General features: G+C 32.7%; 1 protein-coding gene across 1 annotated transcript; it reads left to right on the forward strand.

Moving 5' to 3' along the window:
* The first annotated feature begins 990 nt into the window (after positions 1-990).
* LOC144962711 (protein O-mannosyl-transferase 2-like) lies at positions 991-24,655 on the forward strand. Its single transcript, XM_078895899.1, has 19 exons — positions 991-1,882; positions 2,285-2,369; positions 3,279-3,386; positions 3,674-3,782; positions 4,916-5,024; positions 10,348-10,413; positions 12,118-12,211; positions 12,433-12,539; positions 13,072-13,154; positions 14,360-14,469; positions 14,927-15,054; positions 15,429-15,507; positions 16,360-16,511; positions 17,633-17,721; positions 18,924-19,072; positions 19,206-19,362; positions 20,162-20,302; positions 20,647-20,758; positions 21,469-24,655. Exons 1-19 carry the CDS (start codon positions 1,407-1,409, stop codon positions 21,572-21,574), a joined length of 2,460 nt encoding a protein of 819 aa, XP_078752025.1. The 5' UTR covers positions 991-1,406; the 3' UTR covers positions 21,575-24,655.
* The last annotated feature ends 351 nt before the right edge of the window (positions 24,656-25,006 follow it).

Here is a 25,006-nt window from a genome sequence, read left to right on the forward strand (position 1 = left end):
TTGAATGGATAAGGGTCTTTCATTGCATTTTTCATACAGTGTTTTATTGCTTATTTTTGTGGGGTATCGTATATTCAGGACTCTTTTCAGTTGTTTTCTATGGAATCTGTCTAATCTTTGCTATTCGGTTCCAGTCAGTGCCCATGTTCCGCAGTTGTATATAAGCGCTGATTTTACAAGGGATGAGCATAATTTGATTTTAGTATATATATATATATATATATATATATATATATATATATATATATATATAATATATATATATATATATATATATATATATAATATAAATATATATATATATATATAGAATATTATATATATATCATTAAATATATATATATATATATATATATATATATATAATATATATATATATATATATATATATATTTATGAGTGTTGGTGGGTACTTGTAGGTACGAAAGTGCTCGATAATGGTGGTTAGAGCTAATATATAATGCAAATTTTCACTCACATTTTATTGGCCGAGACGACTCGTTTCTGTGTTTTTTTACACTTCTTCAGTCGCCGTAATCCATTGTAATTTACAATGGATTACGCCGACTGAAGAAGTATAAAAAACACAGAAACGAGTCGTCTGGGCCAATAAAATGTGAGTGAAAATTTGCATTATATATATATATATATATATATATATATATATATATATATATATATATATATATATATATATATATATATATATATAATTCTTCTTCTTCTTCTTTCCTCTATATATCTCTCTTTAAATATATACTGTTGCTCCCCCCCCCCCCCAAAAAAAAAAAAAAACACAAAAAACAAAACAAAACAAAAACAAACAAAAAACAAACAAAACAACAAAACAAAAACAAACAAAAAAAACAACAAAAAACAAACAAGGTGAGAGAATGTGGAAGGACTCACCTATGTGCCGAGGGCTCGAACTCAGGACATTCCAATCTGAATGTCATACCACAAGACCACATAGCCGCATAAATGACTAGATAATATTGGAGTGTGGAGAAAGCCCTGTGACGATTCAGTTGATTTGCTGACAAAACATAATAATGCGAAACTTTCACTACGGGATGGAAAGACACGGGAAGCTACTCTGAAATGAAAAAAATAATCATAATAGAACTTCTATTATAGAAGAAAGGAATCTCTACCCTACTCTGCGACTGCGACTGCCAAAAGATGTGGAAGACTTGACTCCACCCATTGTCATTGTTATTATTTGGCAGAGACATTTCAGATAGGCGGCTTTGAATTCATACGTGTATTTAGAACTAGAGTACTTCATAAACATATGAATTTTGTCGGAAAGAAAGAATTTCTAGAGCTGTTTTGAGGGTGTAGTTAGTTAGATCTATCTAATCATCACTAGATATCAGGTCCAAGGTTGACGCTAATCGCACTTTATGGATGGTAATAGTAATAGCACAGCCCCGGGCTCAGAGAAAGGAAAATCACCACAATGTTCATCATCTGACAGTGCGGTATCATTGAAACCTACATCATTTCAGAAAGCAATGTCTGACAGTCGGATGGAAATGGATACTGGAAAGTCTCAGTCAGAAAAAGACTTTTCCAACAACGATGATCTTGTTTATAATAAAAGTAAGGTTCATCATCCAGATTCAAAGTCAGAGTCAGAGACAGTTTTAAGACATCGTGACAGAAGTAATAAATCTGACAGCAAAGCTGACATCGACGATGACATTTTGAAAGAAATGCGGTTAAATCGCCCCAACAAAACAAGAGAAGATGCAGTGGTAACCGACTCCAGTGAGTCAACATGGCAGGAAACAAAAATATACTATGTGTGCCTCATACTTGTCACAACGTTTGCTGTCCTGACAAGGTTCTACAACATTGAAATCCCTGCTCATATTTGGTATGTGGATTATTTTTTGTTTATTCCTAAACTAAACATACTCAGTAAAATGTTTAGTTAAACTTTATTTTGATTTGAGTTTCACAATAATAATAATAATATAAAATGTAGGCCCCCCTAACCTTTGGACTTAGACATTTTCAAAGTATAATTGTTCTGTATTTCTCCACAAATATTGCGGATTCTCCGGTAGTTTATATAAATAATAGCAAACTGATGTATTCTACCTCTGCTCATGTTGTTTCATATTTGCTATAAAAGACTACTGAGTTCAGGTTCGATATATTCTGGATAGAATCAAATCAAAGATGATATGATGGTGGAAAAATAACAGATCTAAATCTTTATTTATAGTTACCTATAGGCTAATTGTGATTAATTTCTAAACTGATTTTTTTTCAGTTGGGATGAAACTCATTTTGGTAAAATGGGCAGCTGGTATATCAATAGGACATTCTTCTTTGATGTTCATCCTCCACTGGGAAAGGTAGGAATGCTTTTTTTGCTGTTTGATTATATTGTAATCATTTACACTTTGCAATAACAAGAACATAATGATTCACTTTACTTAATGTTTTTTTTGTTTGTTTTTTTTCTGTGTGTGTGTATGTGTCTGTGTGTGTGGGGGGGGGGGGGGGTGTAGATAGAACATGTTTTTCAATTTACTAATATCTTTTTTCATAAACAAAACTAGAACATTGAAAGCTTTGATTAACAAGTAAAAATATAAACCAATCTACTCAGAGAGGTCATCTAAACTAAGGTTATCATAATCTTATATTAATAATGCAAACCATGATCACTAGACATAAAGAGCGAAATCCAAAATTGATAACGGATAACATTAACATGTATAATCTCTTATTTGTGTTACCTCTTTGATGCATAGTACAAGGTATTCTTATTTATTGATCATCATTTTAAAAATTTCACAAGAAAAAAATGCAAAGGTCTTTATACAAAAAATAAAATGATAAATAAAAGCTTGAGTCCTTACTAATATGAAGCCCTTGCATCCATAAGTGTCTAATGAGAGGTTCCTACAGGTTTCTGTGCACAAATTTGGGTGTATTTGATAGTATGGAAGGAACATTAAAAAAGACAATATGAGACATAAATGTTAATAAATCACACTGATTTGATCAATTGAATATAAAAGCATTTTCTAAATGAGATTTTTAACCGTCTAATATAGTGAGAAAAGAGCCAGAGGAGCTCGACATATTTTACAAGGATTTGAATACCACCTTAAAAGAATTAGATAACAAATCATAATAGCAGGGAACTTTAATGCTTATATTGATGTTTTATCTTTCTTTAGTCAGTTATGGTCAATGAGTTGTAGAAATGGTATTTTGTCACAACCTCATATTTGTATTACTTTTTTTTTTACCAGATGTTGATAGGTTTTGCTGGTCATTTGACGGGTTATGATGGGAGTTTTCCGTTTGCCAAACCAGGAGATCAGTATGATAGCCAAGTGCAGTATGTAGGGATGAGGATGGTAAGATAAGATTTTGAATTGAGAAATTTGAAATTAAGATAGGAATGAAGGTAAAAGTGGTCCGATATGGTGGTTTTAAAATTTTATTTATTAATTAATTAATTTATTTATTTATTTATTTTCTGGTGGAGATGGCATTAATTACAACTGAGAATTATTTAAGAGATGAGAGCAGCTGCTATGCTTTTAGGTGTTCTCTATATTTTTTTTTATCTTTGGCTTTGACTTTGGATATATAATTATTTGAGATTATTTCTCATAGGTCTAAATTATGTTTCCTGTTTCAGTTCTGTGCAGCACTTGGTGCAAGTTTGGTGCCATTGTCGTACAAAATTGTTTGGCACCTCACTCACTCCTATATGGCGAGCATTTTTGCCAGCTCCATCATTTTATGTGGTCAGTGTTTATGTATTTACACACACACACACACACACACACACACACACACACACACACACACACACACTTATGAAAATTATTATTATTATTTCCATTCTTATTGATATTATTATTGTCATTATTATTATTATTATTATTATTATTATTATTATTATTATTATTATTATTATTATTATTATTATTATTATTATTAGTTATTGTTTTTGATGGTGGTCTTTTGAGAATCTTTATTTATTTATTTATTTATTTATTTATTTATTTATTTATTTATTTTTTGGTATACAATACTAATTAGATACTACAGTATTTTCTACCATGCCAAAACAAAACAACAATGACAAATGTTCTTTTCCTATTTTGCACTTGACACTAAATGTAAAAAGGAAAAATTTACATTCAGGTGATTTATATTATAATACTTGCTTGAAACATAATATACATTCATTGCATGTATTGATATATTATATTGTCACCTCATTAGAAGTAGCAAAGTTCACTATTTTTGTCGATCTTCATTCTAAAAGCTGTGAGAATCAAGACTTTTGACCTTTAGCAATTACTTACACGAATATCATGACATGCAAATGTCAAAGTTAAAATTAAGATGGCCTCTCTCTCTCTTCTCTCTCTCTCTCTCTCTCTCTCTCTCTCTCTCTCTCTCTCTCTCTCTCTCTTTTCTCCTTCTCTCTCTCTCTCTCTCTCTCTCTCTTCCTTTCTCTCTCTCTCTCTCTCTCTCTCTCTCTCTCTCTCTCTCTCTCTCTCTCTCTCTTCTCTCTCTCTCTCCTCTCTTCTCTCTCTCTCTCTCTCTCTCTCCTCTCTTTCTCTCTCTCTTCTCTCTCTCTCTCTCTCTCTCTCTCTCTCTCTCTCTCTCTCTCTTCTCTCTCTCTCTCTCTCTCTCTCTCTCTCTCTCTCTCTCTCTCTTTCTCTCTACTCCTCTCTTCTCTATCTTTACACTTTCTATTTTAGATTGTTTTGTTGTCTTAATATACAAGTTGTCACTTCACCAACTGGTGATCTGTATGATCGTGATGTAAAAAAAAAAAAGAGAGAACAAACCAAACCAAAACAGAGAAACTCATAAAACTTAGGTTATAATATTAATATAATAGGTTATTCTAATTTATTTACAGATACTGGAACTCTCATACTTACTCGGTACATTCTTCTCGACCCACCTCTGTTGTTTTTCATTATGACATCTATTTATTGCTGTGTTAAATTTCTCTCACTCAGGCACAGGTAAGAAAAGAAAAAAACAAAACCGGTCAGATGAAATTGTTGTTCTTGTTATTGATATAGTTTCAGACCTGATAAAGCGAATTGTTATTTGCGCCTTGTTGTGATGGAAATACTCTCAAACCAATGCATTATATTGTTGATTACGACAATGGTAAATCAAGCCCATAATTATGTTCGGTTATCAGACCTGCATTTATGTGTGCATTGGTATAATCCTAAAGGATGATATTGCTTTTTGACATGCTATGAAGTTTTTATTATAATATTATTTCATCATATGTATGAAGCTAGAGTTTTTCTATCATTTGTACAGGGTTTTCATTTACTTTTCCTCCACCTGCTCTGAAACTGATTAGTGCTCAGTAAAAATCATTGAGATGTTTCTTTTAAGTACAGCTTGTGGTCTTGTAGTATGACACTCGCCTTAAGACTAGTAGGTCCTTGGTTTGAATCCTTGCTCTGGGCAATGCAAAGATTAGTCCTTGGAATAGGCTCTTTACTCACGTTCTTTCATCACGCTCAGTTATATAATGAGTACCTGGTTGGTAACAGTGTTGTTCTTGTCAAAATAAGTTATAATAACGCCCAACAGGCGGCATGTCTTGTCCTACTTTTTAAACATTTCTATTGGCTTGAGACCCCTTGTAACACTCTTGGAGTGTGTTTAATGAAAGATTAATCTTACACAGCCGTTTACTGCTTTCACTTTAGTTCGACAGGTAAATTTTACCGGACGCTAGTTCATAACAGATGGCGAGTCACGGCCTGTGCCGAAAGGGAGACTGAGCAATTTTTCCTATTTTGATGATTTTTTTCTCAAGTTCAAAGTGGCGTAGTAAAGATGCTATTAGATGTTGCAATAAGATATTTTAGAGTCATAACTAGTGATTTACATACTTTTATTTGATATAATTTTAGTAGATTTATTATTAGGAAATAACCATAAAAATGGGTCAGAAATTTTAATTACTTCAAACGATATAATCAAAAATTACATAGTTATTTGAGTTTATGCAAATAAATGAGAAATACTGCCATAATCATCAATATTCACAGAGTAGAAATATATAATCAAAGTCGTTTTGTAATGAAGCATTGTTGAGATATCCGCTCACCTGTACAGCAATATCCTTTTTTGACAGCAATAAAAAAAATGCGTGATCACCGAATTGTAGGGGTTTGTCGATCAAATGATCAAAACGTACTGGTTTTAGTAATGGCAATTGACAATTCTTAGGAAAAGATATGTAATATGCATTCCTTTGACGTTTGTATAGATCTAAACTATATAATAATAATAATAATAATAATAATAATAATAATGATGATGACGATAATAATTACAATAATAATAAGGATAACAATAATAATAATAATAATAATAATAATAATATAATAATAATATGAGTATGATATGATGATGATGATGATGATGATGATGATGATGATCATCATCATCATCATCATTTTCATGAAAATAATATAGTGACTATCACCTAAACGCCTGCTAATTTTGGAAAAACGCAATAATTTCTTTTTAAAATAGCTTTCGAAATGCCCGTTAAAAAAAATGGAATTCGCCTATTTGTCCCCCTGACAGAAAGGAATTAAAAAATAGAAAGAAAGAAAGAATAAAGAATTTTACTGAATCATTTGCGGCCAAAGAATTGACTCATCGCCTCCGAGAGTTTTATTTAACTTCCCAACGCCCCAAATTACTATCATTCATTCAATATAATTTACTCCTCCCCACTCCACGCTCTCTGGCAATTTCCTTCCATGTCCCTCAAACTGCTTTCTTTCCATGGAGCGTCCAATCAGCTTTTTACAATTGCTGAATAAGGACAATTCTAATTTCAATTGTCCACCAGTCTGTCATCAGCAAAGTCAAGAAAGCTCCCTCCTACTCAAATCACACATACCCACGAATATGATAGGCCTTGTAGACCAGTCACTGGTCTTTGATGTTACACAACCATCCGCCAGCTTTGATCACATCGCTTTTGATGATGTCACTCAATATCTATCTTCTTCTCTCAACCCCGTTGACTGTACCACGAGTCAACATAAAGAATATCGCGATGAGGTGCGAATCGTGAAGATGGAATGACGTAGCTGTGTTAAAGTTATAGGTTCAAAGTTCAATTTTCAGAGAGAACTGATGAGAGATTAAACTGAGGTGGTAAAATGAAATTTATTTCGTGGTAAAACGTTGAATAAATTTAGTTTTATGTACACCAACACACACACACACTTTCTATCTCTCTCTCTCTCTCTCTCTCTCTCTCTCTCTCTCTCTCTCTCTCTCTCTCTCTCTTCTCTTCTCTCTCTCTCCTCCTCTCTTCTCTCTCTCTCTCTCTCTCTCTCTCTCTCTCCAGTGCTGCAACAAAAAAAAATGGACGCCGACCTGATAGCTAATACTATTTAAAATGGAAATTTGTTGAAAATGGTCTGCTTATTGAACAACCGAAGCATCGTGGATAACAGAAATGATCATTGTGAATCAGTTGAAACATGTGATATCGATGTAATTACTAATACTAGTAATAATCATAAAATATCAGTGTATTTATCTTACTCTTGATCACCACTGTAATAATAACAATATATATTATAATAATAATATAAAATAATAATAATAATAATAATAATAATAATAATAATTAATAATATATAATAATAATAAAAATAATAAAATAATAATAATAATATAAATAATAGTAAAAATAATAATATCCATTTTTTGACAATAAAAAATCGTGATAAACGCATTGAAAGGACGGGGGGGGGGGGGGGAGGATTAATGATCAGATAATCAAAATGAACTGTTATTTTAAAATAAATTGACAATCATAGGTAAAAATAAGTATTCCTCTGAACTTTGTATAGATCTTAACATATTTCTATACTTTTATTAACATACGTAAAACCTCACGATTATTTTAAGGAACAGCTGATTGTTACATGTCACAGAAACAGCATCTAATTAATCAACCAACGTTATGTTTTCTTTTTTTCACCGGTTGAACTTCACTTGCTAATTCTGGAGCAGTTTGCATGAAATGTTTTTTAACCACATATCTCATTTGAGCCCTTTCACAGTTTATTCGGCAGAGTCCATTTGCATTGAGACAATGCTTGTTTTCAGTATGACCATTCATCTGAGTAAAGAAAAAAAAAATCATTAGTTATTATTGATATTGATGATGATGATGATGATGATGATGAGGATGATGATGATGATAATAATAAGAAGAAGAATTGTAATAATAAGAGTTATAATAATATTATTGATTGTTAGTAATAATACGATAGTGATCGCCTAGATGCCTGCTAATAATAATAACGTAATAATTTTCCTTTAAAATATAGTTCTAAATGCCCGTTATTCAAAATGGAATCCGCCTATATACCCACTCTGAAATATTTTTAGCAATATTTTTTGCACGCTTAAAAAAAAATTAGCAAAGGGTATCCTTGAGTTATGAGTTAAGTTTTGAATATAATGAACGTCGTTTACTGTAGCATTTGCGGCCAAAAAATTGATTTATCACCGGTCTGCGAGAGTCTTACTTGACACCCAGACAACGCCCCAAATTACTTTCAATTCATTTCAAATTTACTCCACCTCTCCAGCAATTTTATCCCATGACACCCAAACTGCTTTCTATCCATGGAGTGCCAATCAGATGTTTACAATTACCCATTTCCAACTGGCTGCTGAAAAATGACAATTATTATTTCAATCGTTCACCAGTCGGTCATCGGCAAAGTCAAATAAGCCCCTCCCACTCAAATCACATATCCCCTCGAAGGTTCGGCCTTGTAGCGCAGTCCACCGGGCTTTTGAGGTTACACAATCATCCGCCACCTTTTATTACATCGCTTTTTGATGATGTCATAATATATCTATATACCCTCTTTTCTCACGCCGTTGACTGTATCAACGGGCGATGTAGAAGAATATCGAGGGAAGGTGCGAATCGTGAAGACGGAATGGCAAATCGGTGTGAAAGTTATAGGTTCAAAGTTCAATGCAATAAAAATCGTTCCGTGCTAAAAATGTGCGTACATGAGTCTTATACACACACACACACACACACACACACACACACACACACACACACACACACACGCTCTCTCTCTCTCTCTCTCTCTCTCTCTCTCGAGTGTGTGTGTGTGTGTGTGTACTACTACTACTACTACTACTACTACTACTACTACTACGACTACTGCTACTGCTACTACGATTACTACTATTACTGCGCTATCATCATCAACATCATCATCATCATCATCATCATCATCATCATCATCATCATCATCATCATCATCATCATCACCATAAAACAACAACAACGTTAGCATCACCATTGGACTCGTGTTCTTATGTCTCTGGAGTTTGCCTGATTACGGGACTATTTTGTTAGCCAACAAAGAATTAGACAAGATGTGTTTACACATTCATTGTGCAGAAACCTGTCATTACAAATCGGTGAAATAAATGCTATATTAAAAGTAGATTATTACTCTTATATTTACTACCATGTGTTAGGGTAACAAAACTCAGATAACATCAATTTGAATTTTTTAAACAATTAAAAAATATTTTTCAGGTTAATTTTAAATAGAAAAATATGCATTTTTCAAGAAAGAATAAAGTATACTCACCATTTCTTGATATCAATGAAAATAATTGCGTCTTGAAGATGAAAATGTGGCCGTTATATCCATATAAAATAGAAAAATATAGAAGTGTATGGTCAGCAATTGCAGTGTAAAAATGAACGATTTTACGAAATCTGTCCTATAGCCTGACTGACAATGAAATCCAAGCGGTGCATTCTACCGGCAGGGAAAAATATAGGCCAGTTTTCACGTTCTGGACATCTGTTATGACGTAACCACACGGTGGTCTCCCCGTCATCGACGGTGAGTCGTTCCCATTGGGGGTGAGGCGGTAGTAAACTAAAGTGAAAGATTTCTAGTGTAATAAACGGCTGTGCTTATGCAGCTGTAATTTATCTAACTAAAATTCTTTGAATTTGGTATTGGCGATTATTTCATGTTAGGAACAATTTCAGAATATATTTTCAACATCACTAGTCTTATAATCATTTGACATTTACTTTTGATAATCAAAAGGACAAAAAAAGTACCTGGAAAAAAAAAATCATCGAATTGAATGGTAAACAAAGCATAACTAAACATTCATACAAAATGGCAAGATCACAGTAACAGTGCAAACAAATTTGAAATGAAATATTGTATTCAGGTTGATTCAGTTTATTGTTATTGTATCTTTATGGTTATTTTTCTGCAGCTCCTTTTCCACTTCTTGGCTTTTTTGGTTAACAATGACAGGGATATCTCTCGCTTGTTCACTTAGGTAAGTTGATGGATTCAATAAATAGTGTTTTTTTGGGGTTTTTTTCGGTAAGTCACAAGTACACAATGTGTGGCTAAGTCACCTTGTATGCAGTGTCTCCAGCGCAGAAGCATAAAAAGGTTGAAAAATACAATGTATCCATTCTTATTTATTGCTTTCGATCACAAGTCAGCTACCAGGATTCAAACAAGGGAAAGATTTAAATAGGGAAAAAATATGAATGGAAAGGAGTCATCACACAAATCCGAAAATTACATTTGGATTTCTCCTCTGGAAATCAAAGTATTTTTTTTTTTTTTTTGTCTAAACTAAAGTTGATGAATATCCAATTGGATGTTTTGTGAATTTTTGCACCCACTCTTTATGACTGAAGGATTGGTGCCTTCAAGGAGGTAAAAATAAAAATGTATTATCTGATAGAGTACAACAACAAACCAGACAGGGTGTTTAAAAAATTCTTTATATTCATATTGCCGTTCTGTTTACATTTACTTCTGATAGGCTTTGAACTATCACATGTAATTAATAACAGGGATGCTACTTTCCAGCTTTATCCAGAAATCCGGGTATTTTACTCGAATAAAATTTTCATTAGAGGTAATCCAGCAATCATGTCAGGCCCAGGCTTGAAAAATGTTCCAAGGCTTTAAGTTTAATGCATCACTGTCATTTTTCAACCAATGCCATAGGTGTCTATGTTTGTTTACTTCCTTTTTATAGTCAGACTTACTTCCAAACACTTTCTCAAAATGAAATGATACTTGTTAGCCAGAAATACCAAAATAGTTTGACCTGAGAAAATTGCTGTCTGGAGCTAAATATTCTGGGTTACAGGCAACTTTCATCAAGTTCCTAACAGGTCTTGTTTCCAAGGAAGAGTTCACCACTTCGACAATGACCTTGAATCATAACCACTTCAGCTCCATATTCAATACACTTCCACTTCCAACACTACCACCACCATCATCCTCATGTTTGGCTATGTGGTCTTGTGGTATGACACTCACTTTTGGATTGGAAGGTTCTAGGTTCGAGCCTCACTCAACTGATAGTCGTGTCCTTGGAAAAGACTGTTTAACATGCTTACCTGGGCGTTAACAATGTTATCTGTGGTCAAAAAATTGTAATATCGCCTAAAAGGCGTCATGTCTTGTTCTACATAATACGTGTTACTGTTGATCAGAGACCATTTGTAAAGTGCTTTGAGCATGCTTAGTGGATATTACGCTATAAATAAAGTCAGCATTATCATCATCATCATCATCATCATCATCATCTTTATCATCTCAACCACCAGCTTTAGTATTCATATAATTTGATATTTTGACATTTTATATAAAATTATTCATTTTTGGATGTTCATTTGATGTGAAAGGAGGGTGAAGTGGTTGTCGACAGTTTCTGTACATATTGTACTGTCCTATGTGGATTTGACCCATGAGACAAACTTTTAGTCAGTGTCTCTGCATAGTGAGAGAAGTATGGCATTTGCCATGCCGGTGAATTTCTTGTGCTTAAAATAAATTGTGACATACTATCCTAACCTGAGTTTCACACTTTTATATAATCATTGATATAATGTATGTTTGACAACATCTCAATAACGGTCCCCTTTCCCCTGCCCTAAATGTGTTTATGCATAATGCTTTTTTAAATGTAAACTAATTGATTATTGAGATTGGATTTGTTTTATCATTTTGCCAGTGTGAAATTTGTTGGTCTGTTTACCGTCTTGATTGTTGGATATACCACTGCCCATGACTTATGGAATTTGTTGGCTGATCTCAAAATGTCCATGGTAAGTAAGGTTGATGTTGCTATATCATATTATGAAATAGAATTGCTTGATTATGCTTACTTTGGAATACAGATTGCTTCAAAAAGTTGTAAAATGATTTTTGAATTTTAGAAGGCTGTGGAATGTGATAGCCCCCGCTGTAAAATATCTTTGTATATTTTTATTTTATTTGCACTTTTTTGTCCAGATTATTTTACATAAATTATTTATTTTTATTTCAGTGGACTTTATGTCAGCATCTTGCTGCAAGAGTGATGGGACTGATAATATTGCCTATTTTGGTTTATTGTTTCTTCTTTTCGATTCATTTTGATGTCCTTTATAAAAGGTAAGTTTGGTTGATTTCTTTTTGCCAGTGGAGTTTCTTGTATTGTCAATATAATTGCAGAAAAAAAGTTGATTAAATCTAATGAGTTGATTATTTTCCTTTTATCTTCTTGGTTTATTGTAAGAATAGGATTTGATATGATGATTTTTTGTTTGATTTTGATTATCATAATTAAAATTGAACTTCAGCTTTTATAATGCGCAATATCTACTCAACATGCTTAAAGCGCTTCACAAAGGGTCCCTGACCAACAGCAACAGGTTAGCTGGAATTACAATGTTTTTTCAATAGAGACAAAGCTGTTACGGCCAGGTATTCATTGCCCAAGAACTAAATTATGTGCCAAGCAAGGCTCGAACCCAGGACCTCTCATATCACAAGACCACATAGCGGCATTTGACTGTTGATATTCTTAACTTGTTATGCTAAAATAGAAGCATGTTGATAATTATATTTCACATGGCTTAAAGTCTTCATCGACAGAGATTTCTTTTGTAGAAATAAGTGTTTGGTTTTCTTTTTGATCTTTCAGTGGTAATGGAGATGGGTTTTTCAGTTCCGCTTTTCAGTCATCACTTGAAGGAAATCGTCTTTACAATATCAGCATGCCACAGTGTAAATATATTTTTATAGATTATTATTTTAAGATCTATGGTGTAATAAAAAAGTTTGATTAAAAAAGGTGTCCCTCTTATGCTTCCCTCCTTTTTTCCTTCTTTCTTTCTTGGGGTGAGGTTCCCGACTACCCATAGTGGGCAGAGAGGTACTTGCTGTGTCTATATCTGTTTTCCAATTGATTTCTGTCTTTGTCTTGGAATGAGATTACTTAGTTTGTTCTAATCCTGGCCGCAGCCCTTGGCTGGGAGGGAAACAGTCGAATGTATAGTTATAGTTTTGGGAGATGATATTCTTTTTCCTTGTAAATCATCTCTATGTTATGTAGTGTTATTTTTTAAATCTGTACCATATGATTTATAAACATTTGAGTAAATTCCTCTTAGTGGGGTCTTGTGCTGCTGTCTGGGTGAGACTTTTAGGTGATCTCAAACTAAGTACACTGATAGTGTGCTCCTGGAATCTACATCATCTCCTCTCTTTTTGAAGCATTCCCCTTTATCTTACTTTTTCCTATCCAATTTTCTTCCTTTTTAATGACCTAAATGTTGCTTGCCGTAAAGCCCTTAAAAAACAAACAAAACAGAACTTCTTTCTTTCTGTCTTACTTTCTTTATTTCTGACTTTCTTTCTTTTTTTCTTCTATTGCATGCATCTTGAAACTTTTTCTTTTCTTTTGTTCTACAATATAATTCTTTTATAGAAATAAAATGCATTTGATTGTTAAAAGTCATTTCTAGCTTTATGTTAAGCTTGGAGTGATTGTGCTGGACTAGTTGAAGGCTTTTACATCAAGTATAAAATTTTTATCCTCATACCCCTTACAAGACTGGTGGCCACTCTTATGATGATACATGGTGTGATGAAAATGGTGATTAAGATATCTCATCATTGATAAGAAAATTTGGAAAATTAATATGACACGATTATTTTTCAAATAACATTGAATATGATTAAAACTCATTTTGAATAGTGTCAGATTAAAAGTTATAGTAAGTTATAACAAGAAAGGTTGATGATTTTTAAAAACATCAGTCTGAAAATATTTTTTGTTTGTTTTGAATCTGTGTGTGTAACTATCGTTCCAAAGCTTATTCTGTACCATTTTTCTGATTTTGTGCTACAAGGGATAAAAGGGATTACAGCAGACTTGCAGCAAACAACATGCTGAAATTCAAATGTTCTTTTACACTTCTCTTTCAAAGATGTTGCCTATGGTAGTGTCATTTCACTAAAGCAAAGGAGGACAGGAGGAGGTTACCTACATTCACACAGCCATCTATATCCTGAAGAATTTCCCCCCAGACAGCAACAAGTAAGTGTAGTCTTGCACTCTCAGGTTGACAAAAACTGTTATAGGAAAAGAGCATTGAAAGGGTTGATTTTTTAATATTAACTTTATGTGAAAATGATTATATTTACAAATCTATCATATCTTCTTTGTTTAATAATGGCTTGGATCTGAGGCTTTCTGACCAAATCTCTTTGATTTCATCAGTTGTATTAAAATATTCAACAAATTAATGAACCAAAGAAAAGTGCATACATAAATTGTTCTCTCATTCATTGCATCCGGACATGGAATCTACTTTCTGAAAACATTAAAAGGTCTAGCATGTAAAGAAGCTAAACATGATATACTTATATGTCTGTAAGTCCAATGGATACACATAATTGTAATTATTACTGTGACTTTCAAGATTGTATCAGACTTAATTAAAAGTCAACGGTCTTTATGCCTATTGCATGACTTGTATATTTATCAAAAACAGGTGACGACTTATAGCCATAAAGACAGCAATAACATGTGGATGATCAAACCAGCCATGAGGCAACCCAGCCCTACAGAACCTGTGGTGTATGTAAGGAATGGAGACATGATTCGACTGGAGCATGTTCAGTAAGCTTTGCATTGTTCAAGTGAATAATCTCATTTTTTCTAAGCCATAACTCATTCAACTATTTTCCTTTTTACTAATGTGGTAACAATCATCTGTGATTTTTATTCACAAAGACCATTTGAACATTTACCCTTTGACATGAAATTTGCCATGATGTCATTTAAAAAATAATTTCCAAAGGTTTGGAAGATGAGATGAATGATTGTCTCCCTCATGCTTCCTATTCCTCGTCTCTTTTTGTCATGTCTTTGCTATTCTCATTTTAAGCCCTTTTCACAATTTTATTTGTCCACATGACAAAGTTGCTAGTAGATTTCAAGCCAAAAAATATATCATGGAAATAATCCAATATCGAGTTTTCTTCCCTTGCCAGAACAAGACGTAATCTTCATAGCCACAAAGAGAAAGCACCTTTAAGCAAAAGACAGTATCAAGTTTCTGGTTATGGCCAGGTATGGAATGTTTTTTGAGTTTTCTGGTGTGTAATTCAGTCCTGTAACATTTTTTTGAAGAAAAAAAAGAAAATAAATTTATTTATTTATATATGATGATAAAACATTACAGCATCACCATATTAGCAAGCATTTTAAATTTGCAAAAGCTTCACACATTAAACAGGAATAAAAGCAGAGTGCATTTCACATGATAGAAAAACATGCATTGTTACTTATCTCCGACAAGAAGCATAAAAGCTTTAGAAATAATAAGAGGATAAGATATATTGGGCGTTTTAGAAAACATTCCTTTTCCATTTTAGTATTATATTTTATTATTTTTTTCAAAAATTTTACTTTCATCTATGAATTAATGGAATAGGTGTCTGCACTACTCGTTTGTAGTGTTAACCAACAGCTTATCTCAAAACCTTTAAGTCAATCTGGCATGTAAAGAGATGGAAGAATAAAGAGGCAGCGAATACAGTTTGCAAATAAAACATTCCATTCTCTTTGTTTGTTGAATAGGCGTTGTACAACAAATGGACAATTGAAAAAAGAATTATTGATAGTCTTGTTATTTCAAATTTTAGAAAATACTTCCTACATTTTGTAAATAGAAAAAGTTCTTTATATTTATTTATCTATCTACCATCATAGATTTGAATTCTTTGACATGGCTTTAACATGATTGACCATGAATGTATGAAGCACTACTGGAAATAGTTACCATTTCAATAAAGTATTTTTCAACTTAGGAATACTGAAAAGGTACCAGTTTACCAGAATTTATTTTCAACGATGAAAGCACCAATTCATGCATTTAAAAAAATTAAACAGAGAATGCATGGTTTTGTTGTTAATTTTCAGAATGGTACCGGAGATGCAAATGATGTTTGGCAGATAGAGGTGGAAGGAGGGAAGGCAGGTCAGCTGATAGAGGCGATCAGACCCAAGCTCAGGTTTATTCATCACAATGTGCGCTGTGTGCTTCATTCTCATGACAAGAAACTACCTAAATGGTAATTATAGAAATGCTGCAACTGCAATATTATTTGTTTTAAAAATAGTTACGTACTCCATTCTCATGACTAAAAACTTCCCAAATGGTAAGGATGAAAACACTGCGACTACAATATTATTCATTAAAAAAAACATTATGCTAGCTACTAAGTATGATCATCAGCATTTTGAGAAATATTCTAGATACAAACATGAGAATTTGGGAACTTTATACCAGTCTTTCCCCATTGTGCTTCAACTTTTTATTTCTATTTAAAGAAAAGAAGAAAAAATCCAGCAAAAGCAGTAGCACTGAAGATTATCTAACAGAGAGGTTTAGGTTATTAGTGATGCCGTGTGAGGCGTGAATACTCATTGCTTAACTTGACCATTTTATTTTCAAATGTAGATGTTTTGCAATGAGCCATACTCTTATTCCAATTGCCATCAGGATATATTTGTATGAAAAGATGAAGTTACTCAAATATGTTTTATGTTCAATGAGTTCAGTTTCCTACAAAGCATCCCAACAGAGTGTCTTGACGGATCCAATTATTACATTTTTCTCATGACATTATGACTTTTTATATTAAAGAAATGATATCTAGAAGCATTTATGCAGTAAAGTGGTTTTTGCAATTTGTCATGAAAAACTTGGAAGAATTAGGATGTAAATATAAATTTTTATCAGAATAATCATTCATCTGGCCCGAATTTAATTTTACCCTTAAGGACGAAGGTAAACTAATGTCTGGACTGCGTAAAGATTAAAACTGTAAAAGACTTGAACTGAGAATGAATGCAGCAATTTCCTCTTTAAACTGATGTAAAGATAATTTTGTAAATCAAATAAATTAAATATCAATTTTGACCTATTTTACTAAAGCATGAAATCAGAGCTTACTGTTCTTGTCAAGTGAGCAGTAACAGCAATGTTACCTTGAAGTTTTGGCCACACGCTGTTTATTTTCTCTTGGTGAGGATAAATATGATACCACTGAAATTCAGTCTTATTACAAAAGGGTAAAAGAATAGGATTTAAAACTTAACTGAGCTTTTGGTCATTTTTCTCTTCAAGTGTTTTGCAAGTGTTGTATATGTCATGTTTAATTTACACGTTTATCTATACTATTTTAAAAAGGGGATGGGATCAGCAGGAAGTCACTTGTAATCCTTCCTTGAAGAATCCTGCATCTGTTTGGAATGTCGAGGAGATTCAAGACAGCAGATGTAAGTTTAAGTCAATATTTAAAATGAGACTGTTTTATGGATTTGATTAAGCTCTTGTTTTAATAGAATGATTGAAGAGAGAATTAGTTTTTTTCTACTTGAAAGTTATTGTCACCAACAAGATAAACATTAAAACTGAAAAAAGCAATAGCAACTCAGTCTTGAAATATATGTATAAAGTCAACAACAACAAAAAAAGAACCAAAAAGAAATCAATCTTGCATATAAATATTTGGTAAATTTGATGTGTTGGTATATGAAATTTATAGGCTTTCTGATTGATCCTTAAAACTCTGATACTTAATAAAAAGGGAATATGCACTTTTTCTTCTTTGAAGTTTCTCTCTGACTCTTAAATTGATACGCAATGTTACATTTCTTTCAGTGTACAAGATGAAATAACTGCTTCATTTCATAACTAGCACTCATACAATCTTTGTCACAGCTTTGAAACAAGCTCCTGGATGGGGTTCCTGGCCTCCCACAGAGGGCAGGGTGGCACTTACTGCGTCTTCTGTCCCTTTAAAACCATTTTCCAATTTGCTTTCTGTCTTTGTCTTGGAATGTTTACTTGGGTTTTATCCTGGCCCTGGCTGGAGTCTTTGGCTGAGAGGGAAACAGTCAAATACAAAATTAATGTTTTGGGAGATGATATTTTTCCTTGTAAATCATTATTATATTTGTTATTTTGAATGTATAATGAAAGCATTTGAGTGTATTCCTCTTTGTTGGATCATGTGCTTGTGTCCGGATGAGACTTATAAGTGATCTCAAACTAAGTACATTGTAATTCTAGAATTTGACTATCCCATTATCTTCCTTTTTACTGGCGCTGATATAACCTAAATGTGTTGCAATACGGCACGTAAAACCCTTAAAAACAAAAACAAAACGAAACAAGCTCTAATTTCTTTCTGGGCTGAATCAGGTAAATCAATGTCCCCAATGCCTACTTGGACTGTTAAATATTTCACCCAAGTACACAGCCCTCTAGACTCAGGAAAATATATTATGATTTGTGAATGGTCAACCATCCTGTCTCAGACCATGATCAGTGTTACTTGATTTATTCAAAATTTAGTTACTTTTCAGGGGAGAACACTCTTATCCTTACTGAAGTATGATTTAGAATGGGATTGATTTCTCCATTGATTATGTTATCAATTGTATTCCAACTGTGCCTTTCATTTTATTACTTGCAGTGCCCAACTCCAGTTTTGATCTGTACTCTCTGTCCTTCGTGGAGAAGTTGTTGGAGAGCCATGCTGTAATGACTCAGGGTAACAGTGGCCTAAAACCCAAAGAAGGGGAGATTACCTCAAGACCCTGGCAGTGGCCTATTGACTATAAGGTGAGGTTGGCAATTTAAATTTGTTCTTTTAAAGTGATATTTGACATCATTACTCAAAGAAAATTGTATGAAATACTTTCAAACTTGTGCCATTATAATTTTAAACATGTTTTTTTTTTTCCTATTTCCACAGGGTCAAGTATTTTCAGGCCAAAACCACCGCATATACTTATTGGGTAACCCTGTGTTGTTCTGGTGTCTGCTTGGTGCCAAAGTTATCTTTCTCATTGTTTGGTGTGTTTTTCAAATCTTGAGGAAAAGGAAAGTACAGATGGTCTCACACTTAGAATGTGAGTGCTCCTTATATCGATTAAATGTAGAAAAGGACTAGACAGTTTGAATTTTTTTTTTAATTTATATTTTCATTGTTTTAAACTCAAACCTACAAATCATTCTTCTTTTCCCCTAAGAAGTATAGTAAGGTTACATGAATTTTAATAATATAGAATTAAAGCTTCAAATCATATGCCATTAAAAATATTGAATGCCTTTTTACATTAAAAGAAATATTTTCTGTAATACGGTGTTGTAATTGGTTTTATTTGCCAAATGAAATCCCATCATATATTAGATTAGATTGTATTATACTCGGTTGTTGGGTCCATGGCCTATCTTTTCTTTCCTAATTTTTGATTTCCATTAAAAACCATTTAATCATAAATTCAAGGGACATTGTTATCTATTTCAGTTAAGATATATACTGATATATTAAAAGTAAATCAAGGAATGTTACTCTTTTTCCAGAATAATGTAGTTGCGTATCATTACTGAATTATTTCCTTTGTGAATCCATCTCGAGCCACGATTCTGATAATGCAGTACCAATTTTCAGATTTGAATAGCACAACAGTTTATTCTAGCTGATGTGTATGATTCCACCAATCTTTAAAAAATGACAAAATGATTTTCTAGATAAATAAGGCAAAAGCAATTATTCCCTCTTCAACTGCAGTAGTATGGCAAATAGCATTTCAACACTTTAAAAAAATTATATTTAGGCATTTTTCTGATCAAGCCATATAGGCTTTAACCACTTTTCATATTTTGTATTTTTTCCTAATTGTTTTAATATTCTCATATTTCTCCCAGCATACTGTGATCATACATTTAAGGCTTGTTGGTGGCTACTGCTGGGTTGGTTCTTGCACTATGCCCCATTTTGGCCGATGACTCGAGTACTTTACTTTCACCACTATTTCCCCGCCTTTCTGTTCAGTGCCATGTTTGGAGGTGAGTACATAATTAATTAGGAATTATTATTATTATTATTATTATTATTATTATTATTATTATTATTATTATTATTATATATTATTATTATTATTATTATTATTATTATTATTATTATTATTATTATTATTTTACAATCACAGACTTTTTATTTTATAATATAGCCCCAGACAAGATCAATAGTCTTTTTAATTTCGTTTGTATGTAACGTTTATGCTGAATCATATTGTGATTCATTGTGAAACAGTATTTTGTGCAAGAGCGGTAAGATGATGATCAGTATAATACTATGTGTCATAAGTTCATTTTCTTGTTTTCAAGTTCATCTTCTTATTTGATCACAGGTGTGTTCCTCAACTTTCTGATAACATACTTGTGTGTGTGCTTTCCTGAGAGACATGCTGTCAAGCTATTTCATTGGAGTGTGCTTTTCACCTTAGCTGGTATCATATACAGGTCAGTAGTTCAATTGATTTGTTTTGTTGTGACGAGTTGATTTATTCTGTATGGTTTTGTAACCGAGTCAGAGATTCTCAATTAGAGTACACTTGTCAAAGAAAGAGAGAGATAGTCCACTTAGGGAAAGTGGTCTCAAGTTGTAACACTCTTGAGATTGGCACAGTGAAGTGTCATTTATAACCATATCATCTTGTGAACCTTTTTCAAGTATTTGCTGGCAAGTTAATTGTAGATAAGGTTTGTTGTCCCAAGCCACAGAGAAAACTCTATAAAAACAAACTCGCTACCGTAAATTTGTATCAAGAAGAATTTGAAGAATTAACGATGGGATAAATTGTGGTAGATTTGACATTATATTGAGGAATTTGAGCTTGAGTCCCACTTTGAGCACAGTTTTTTCTTTTCCTTGAGCAAAAAACGTAGTCCCTATTGCTGACTGTGCAGGGCTGCGTTAGAGGTTTCTGGATTATTTGTATATATTTTAATGAGGAAGATCAGTGAAAACGTCATTTCTATAGTTCTCCTAAATAACTTATTATATTAATATATATTTTATTGTCAAAATTACAATAATGACCCTCACATCCTCAACTTCAGAGAGAGAGAATGAGGTTTAAGATATAAACATTTAAATGACCAGTTCATCTGTATTTCCTTCTTGAAAAGATTGCAATTGTGAAAACAAAGTTCCTTTTGTTTTATTTCAGCTTTTACTTGTTTCATCCTCTGGCATATGGAATGTCTGGTCCGACTGCTAACAATGCAAGTAGTACTATGCATCGACTCAAGTGGATGGACTCATGGGATATATAGTAATTTGGAACAGCAATTAAAAGCCAATGATTTCTGAAAACAAAAAAAATACTCTGCTCTCTCGTGATATAGAATAATTCACATTGACTGTTTACAACAAAAGAAAAAATATGTAGATTGGAATAAAGAATATAAATTATGTTTATGATAGATAAATATGTAGATTGGAATAAAGAATATAAATTCTGTTTCTGATAGATAAATCTGTAGATTGGAATAAAGAATATAAATTATGTTTCTGATAGATTTTGTAACAGACATGAAGATCCTCTTTCAATCTTGAAACTCAATTAAGTCAGTTTTTAAGCTCATATGGTAGTCAAGTAAGTAAATTATGCTGCAGTTCAATTTAGACAAAGAACATGCATACATGCAAACATTTAATGTTATACAAGGTTTATATTATTCCAAAGTCATATGGAAAAAAAAATCTTTCAGAAGAGATATTGGGATCGGGTTTATAGTTTATCTTCAACAAAAAGTTTATTTATAAATGTTGTTATCCTAAGCGGACTTCAGTATCTGATGAAAATTTGACATAAGCAGAATATATGGTTACCCAGGCTGACATATATGTATATAATTAAATTAGGTTTGATGATTGTATACTCTAAAAATGATTTGTGCAGAGAGTATATTTTTAACACGATTTTGCCTAATGATTTCAAAATTGCATTCAGAAGTCTCTTTTTCTTTATTGATCTTTTTGGCCCTACTCATGAAATATGATTCCAATTCTCACCTATGAAAATGGTGTTAATGACATCAGACAATGAATGAAACCAAATATTTCATGGACAAATAAGTAAAGAATTTAAAAGAGAAAATATATAGTTGCCCTTTGCTTTTTAAAGTTAAGAGAACAGTATTTATTCAGTTAATATTCAAAGCATCATTAATTACGTTGCAAACTTTTTCAGCTAATGTCTTTATTAAGATAGCTTTTCATTATATTATTATATACTAACATTCATGTCTTAATATTATTGATGTAATGATGGGAAATCCCTTTTCACCTGACGTACTGAAAGATTTTACCCAAACTAATTGGGGCTTTGTGACTATTGGATAGCTTTATGATTAATGGCAGAGTGTTAAAATCATTAGCCTCAGAAGTAAAATGTTGAGGGCTGAAATTCTAGAGTGTTTTCTCATGGCATTTCAATTTTTTAAAAGCTCCGTCCTTTATAATTTTATCATAGGTAGACTTTAAAACAGAGGTGCCATCGTTAAAATAACCGAAAAGTATTGAAAACACTTTTAATAATAGCTTTGAAACCTTTTTTATTCTTTTCTTAAAACTGCATTTACAGTTTTTGATTTTTTTTTGTTTCATTAATAGGGTCACCAATATTGTTGCATATTTAGGCAATGGAAACAAAATAATATGATATAAGCATACATTCCTTTATTATAAATAATTGTTACTTCCGCTCACTGTTTTACTAAAACTATTTTGAGTACATTATTATATGATATATTCTCGTATGCCATTGTACTTGTAAAACATCAAAAACATCATGGTAAAACATCAAAAACATCATGGTAAAACATCAAAAACATCATGGTAAGGAATAGTTTAAAATTTGAGACCAATTTTTGAAGCAGATAATTGCTGTTTCCTATTCTACACAGCCAGAAAAGAAAATACAGTGTTTGAGTGAAATTACACTCAGAACCATTTTGACTTATTTCACCACACTTTTTAAAAATATATTTTACAGTACAGCTCATCTACCTTACTTCATGGGAGTCTATTTTATGGTGCATACATAAGATAATCTCATTAAGGCTCTCATGTACAAACAATAGTATCTTCTCCAAGTATTTGTAAAGTTTTGTAATAATATATGTTTGATGGATATTACACTATGAAAAAGCTCAATTTTTTTCAGTTAAAAAAAAAAATGATGTACAGTTAATCAATCTGAAAGAATTTAAGGTTGCGTGCGGTTCGTGCTGTTCATTAATTCTATGGGATATGGGGATTGACCTGCGGTGTGATTTTATCATTATCATATTTAACCACGTTTGAAGTTGGATACAAGGTGCTATTATTTGCTTTAATTTTTTTTACATTTACATGGGACAACTATGTATTTTATTTACATTCCATTTTCCGAGAAAGGCCATTGTATTTATATGCCATTGTTATTATTCAAATATTATAACATTTATCTGTCTGAAACCCTGAACAAAATACGTTGCAACCTATTTTTATCTTCAATATTTATAATTATATACAGGACTTGGGTGTGGGAGTGGGATCTACCGACCTCCTACAATAGGCTGTGTCTTCTATCCCCCATATCTGTTTTCCCTTTCCATGTTGCTCACTGTCTTTGTTTTGAATTAAGATTGCTCAGTTTTTTCCTGGTCCTGGCAGAGATCCTCAGCTGAGAGGGATGCAGCCACATGCATAGTCCCTTTTTTTAAAGATATTTTTTTTACCTTGTAAATCATCTCTTTGTTATGTTCTATTGTAGTTCTATATAGTTTTTAGTGGGGGGGGGGGGGGGGGGTTGGTACTTTGTAAGCATTTGAGTGTATCCTTCATAAGTGGGATCCTTTGCTTGTGCCTGGATGGGACTTTTAGGTAATGTCAAAAGTCACATTGACGCTATTTGAACAAGAACACTTTACTGATATGGCCTTAAAGTGTATTTAACTTTTAAAACTAAATTTAACTGAACATTCTCTTGATGGGATTGTGGGCAAATTCACAAATTGACTCTTAAGCTTTTTATTCATATAAGCCCAAATACAACTGGTATTTGCTGAACGACAGTGGAAGTGTCACTTTTATTTCTCTATCTATATCTCTTATCTTGGTCAAAGTGTGTGGTGCCTCTCTGTCCTCTTCCTTATGAGGCACTAGATTTCTTTTTTGGAATTCCTATTCAGGTAGGGATACACTAGACCATTGGGCCAGAGTGTTCTATCTTGATTCATATTCATGCTATCTCTTCTATCTCCTGGTCTCATTTATTTCCATCTAACTTTGTATGCCTCCTTCTCTAATACTGGTGTTGACCTAAAAACAATACTAGCGCCATTAAACCCTCAAAAAAAAAAGAAAAATTAGTTTTCCTCAGATCTTTACCATGAAAGGGAGGCAGTCAAATGTAATCCCCCCCCCCCCCCCTTTTTTTTTTTTTGGAGTGGTTATAAGATAATCTCTGTATAAGCTTGTATTTCTGTACCTGTTGGAAACAAATGAGTATATATATAAATATCTCTTTTCTGGATGAAGTCCTTTTCCAATTAGTCTGTGAGACTACGAATTGTCCAAGATGGCCTTAGGCTAAGCATTCCAGTAGATTTCTGCTTGGATTTATACTCATTGAGTTTGTTGTCTGTTAATTTGACCTCGAACCCATGAGCATTGTGTTCCATGTCATTAAAAAAAATGGGTACCGATATAAATTAAAT

The sequence above is a fragment of the Berghia stephanieae genome, chromosome 1 (genome assembly GCF_034508935.2).
Source record: "Berghia stephanieae isolate SIO BIC M18660-M18661 chromosome 1, UCSD_Bste_1.3, whole genome shotgun sequence".
Classification (NCBI taxonomy): Eukaryota; Metazoa; Mollusca; class Gastropoda; order Nudibranchia; family Aeolidiidae; genus Berghia; species Berghia stephanieae.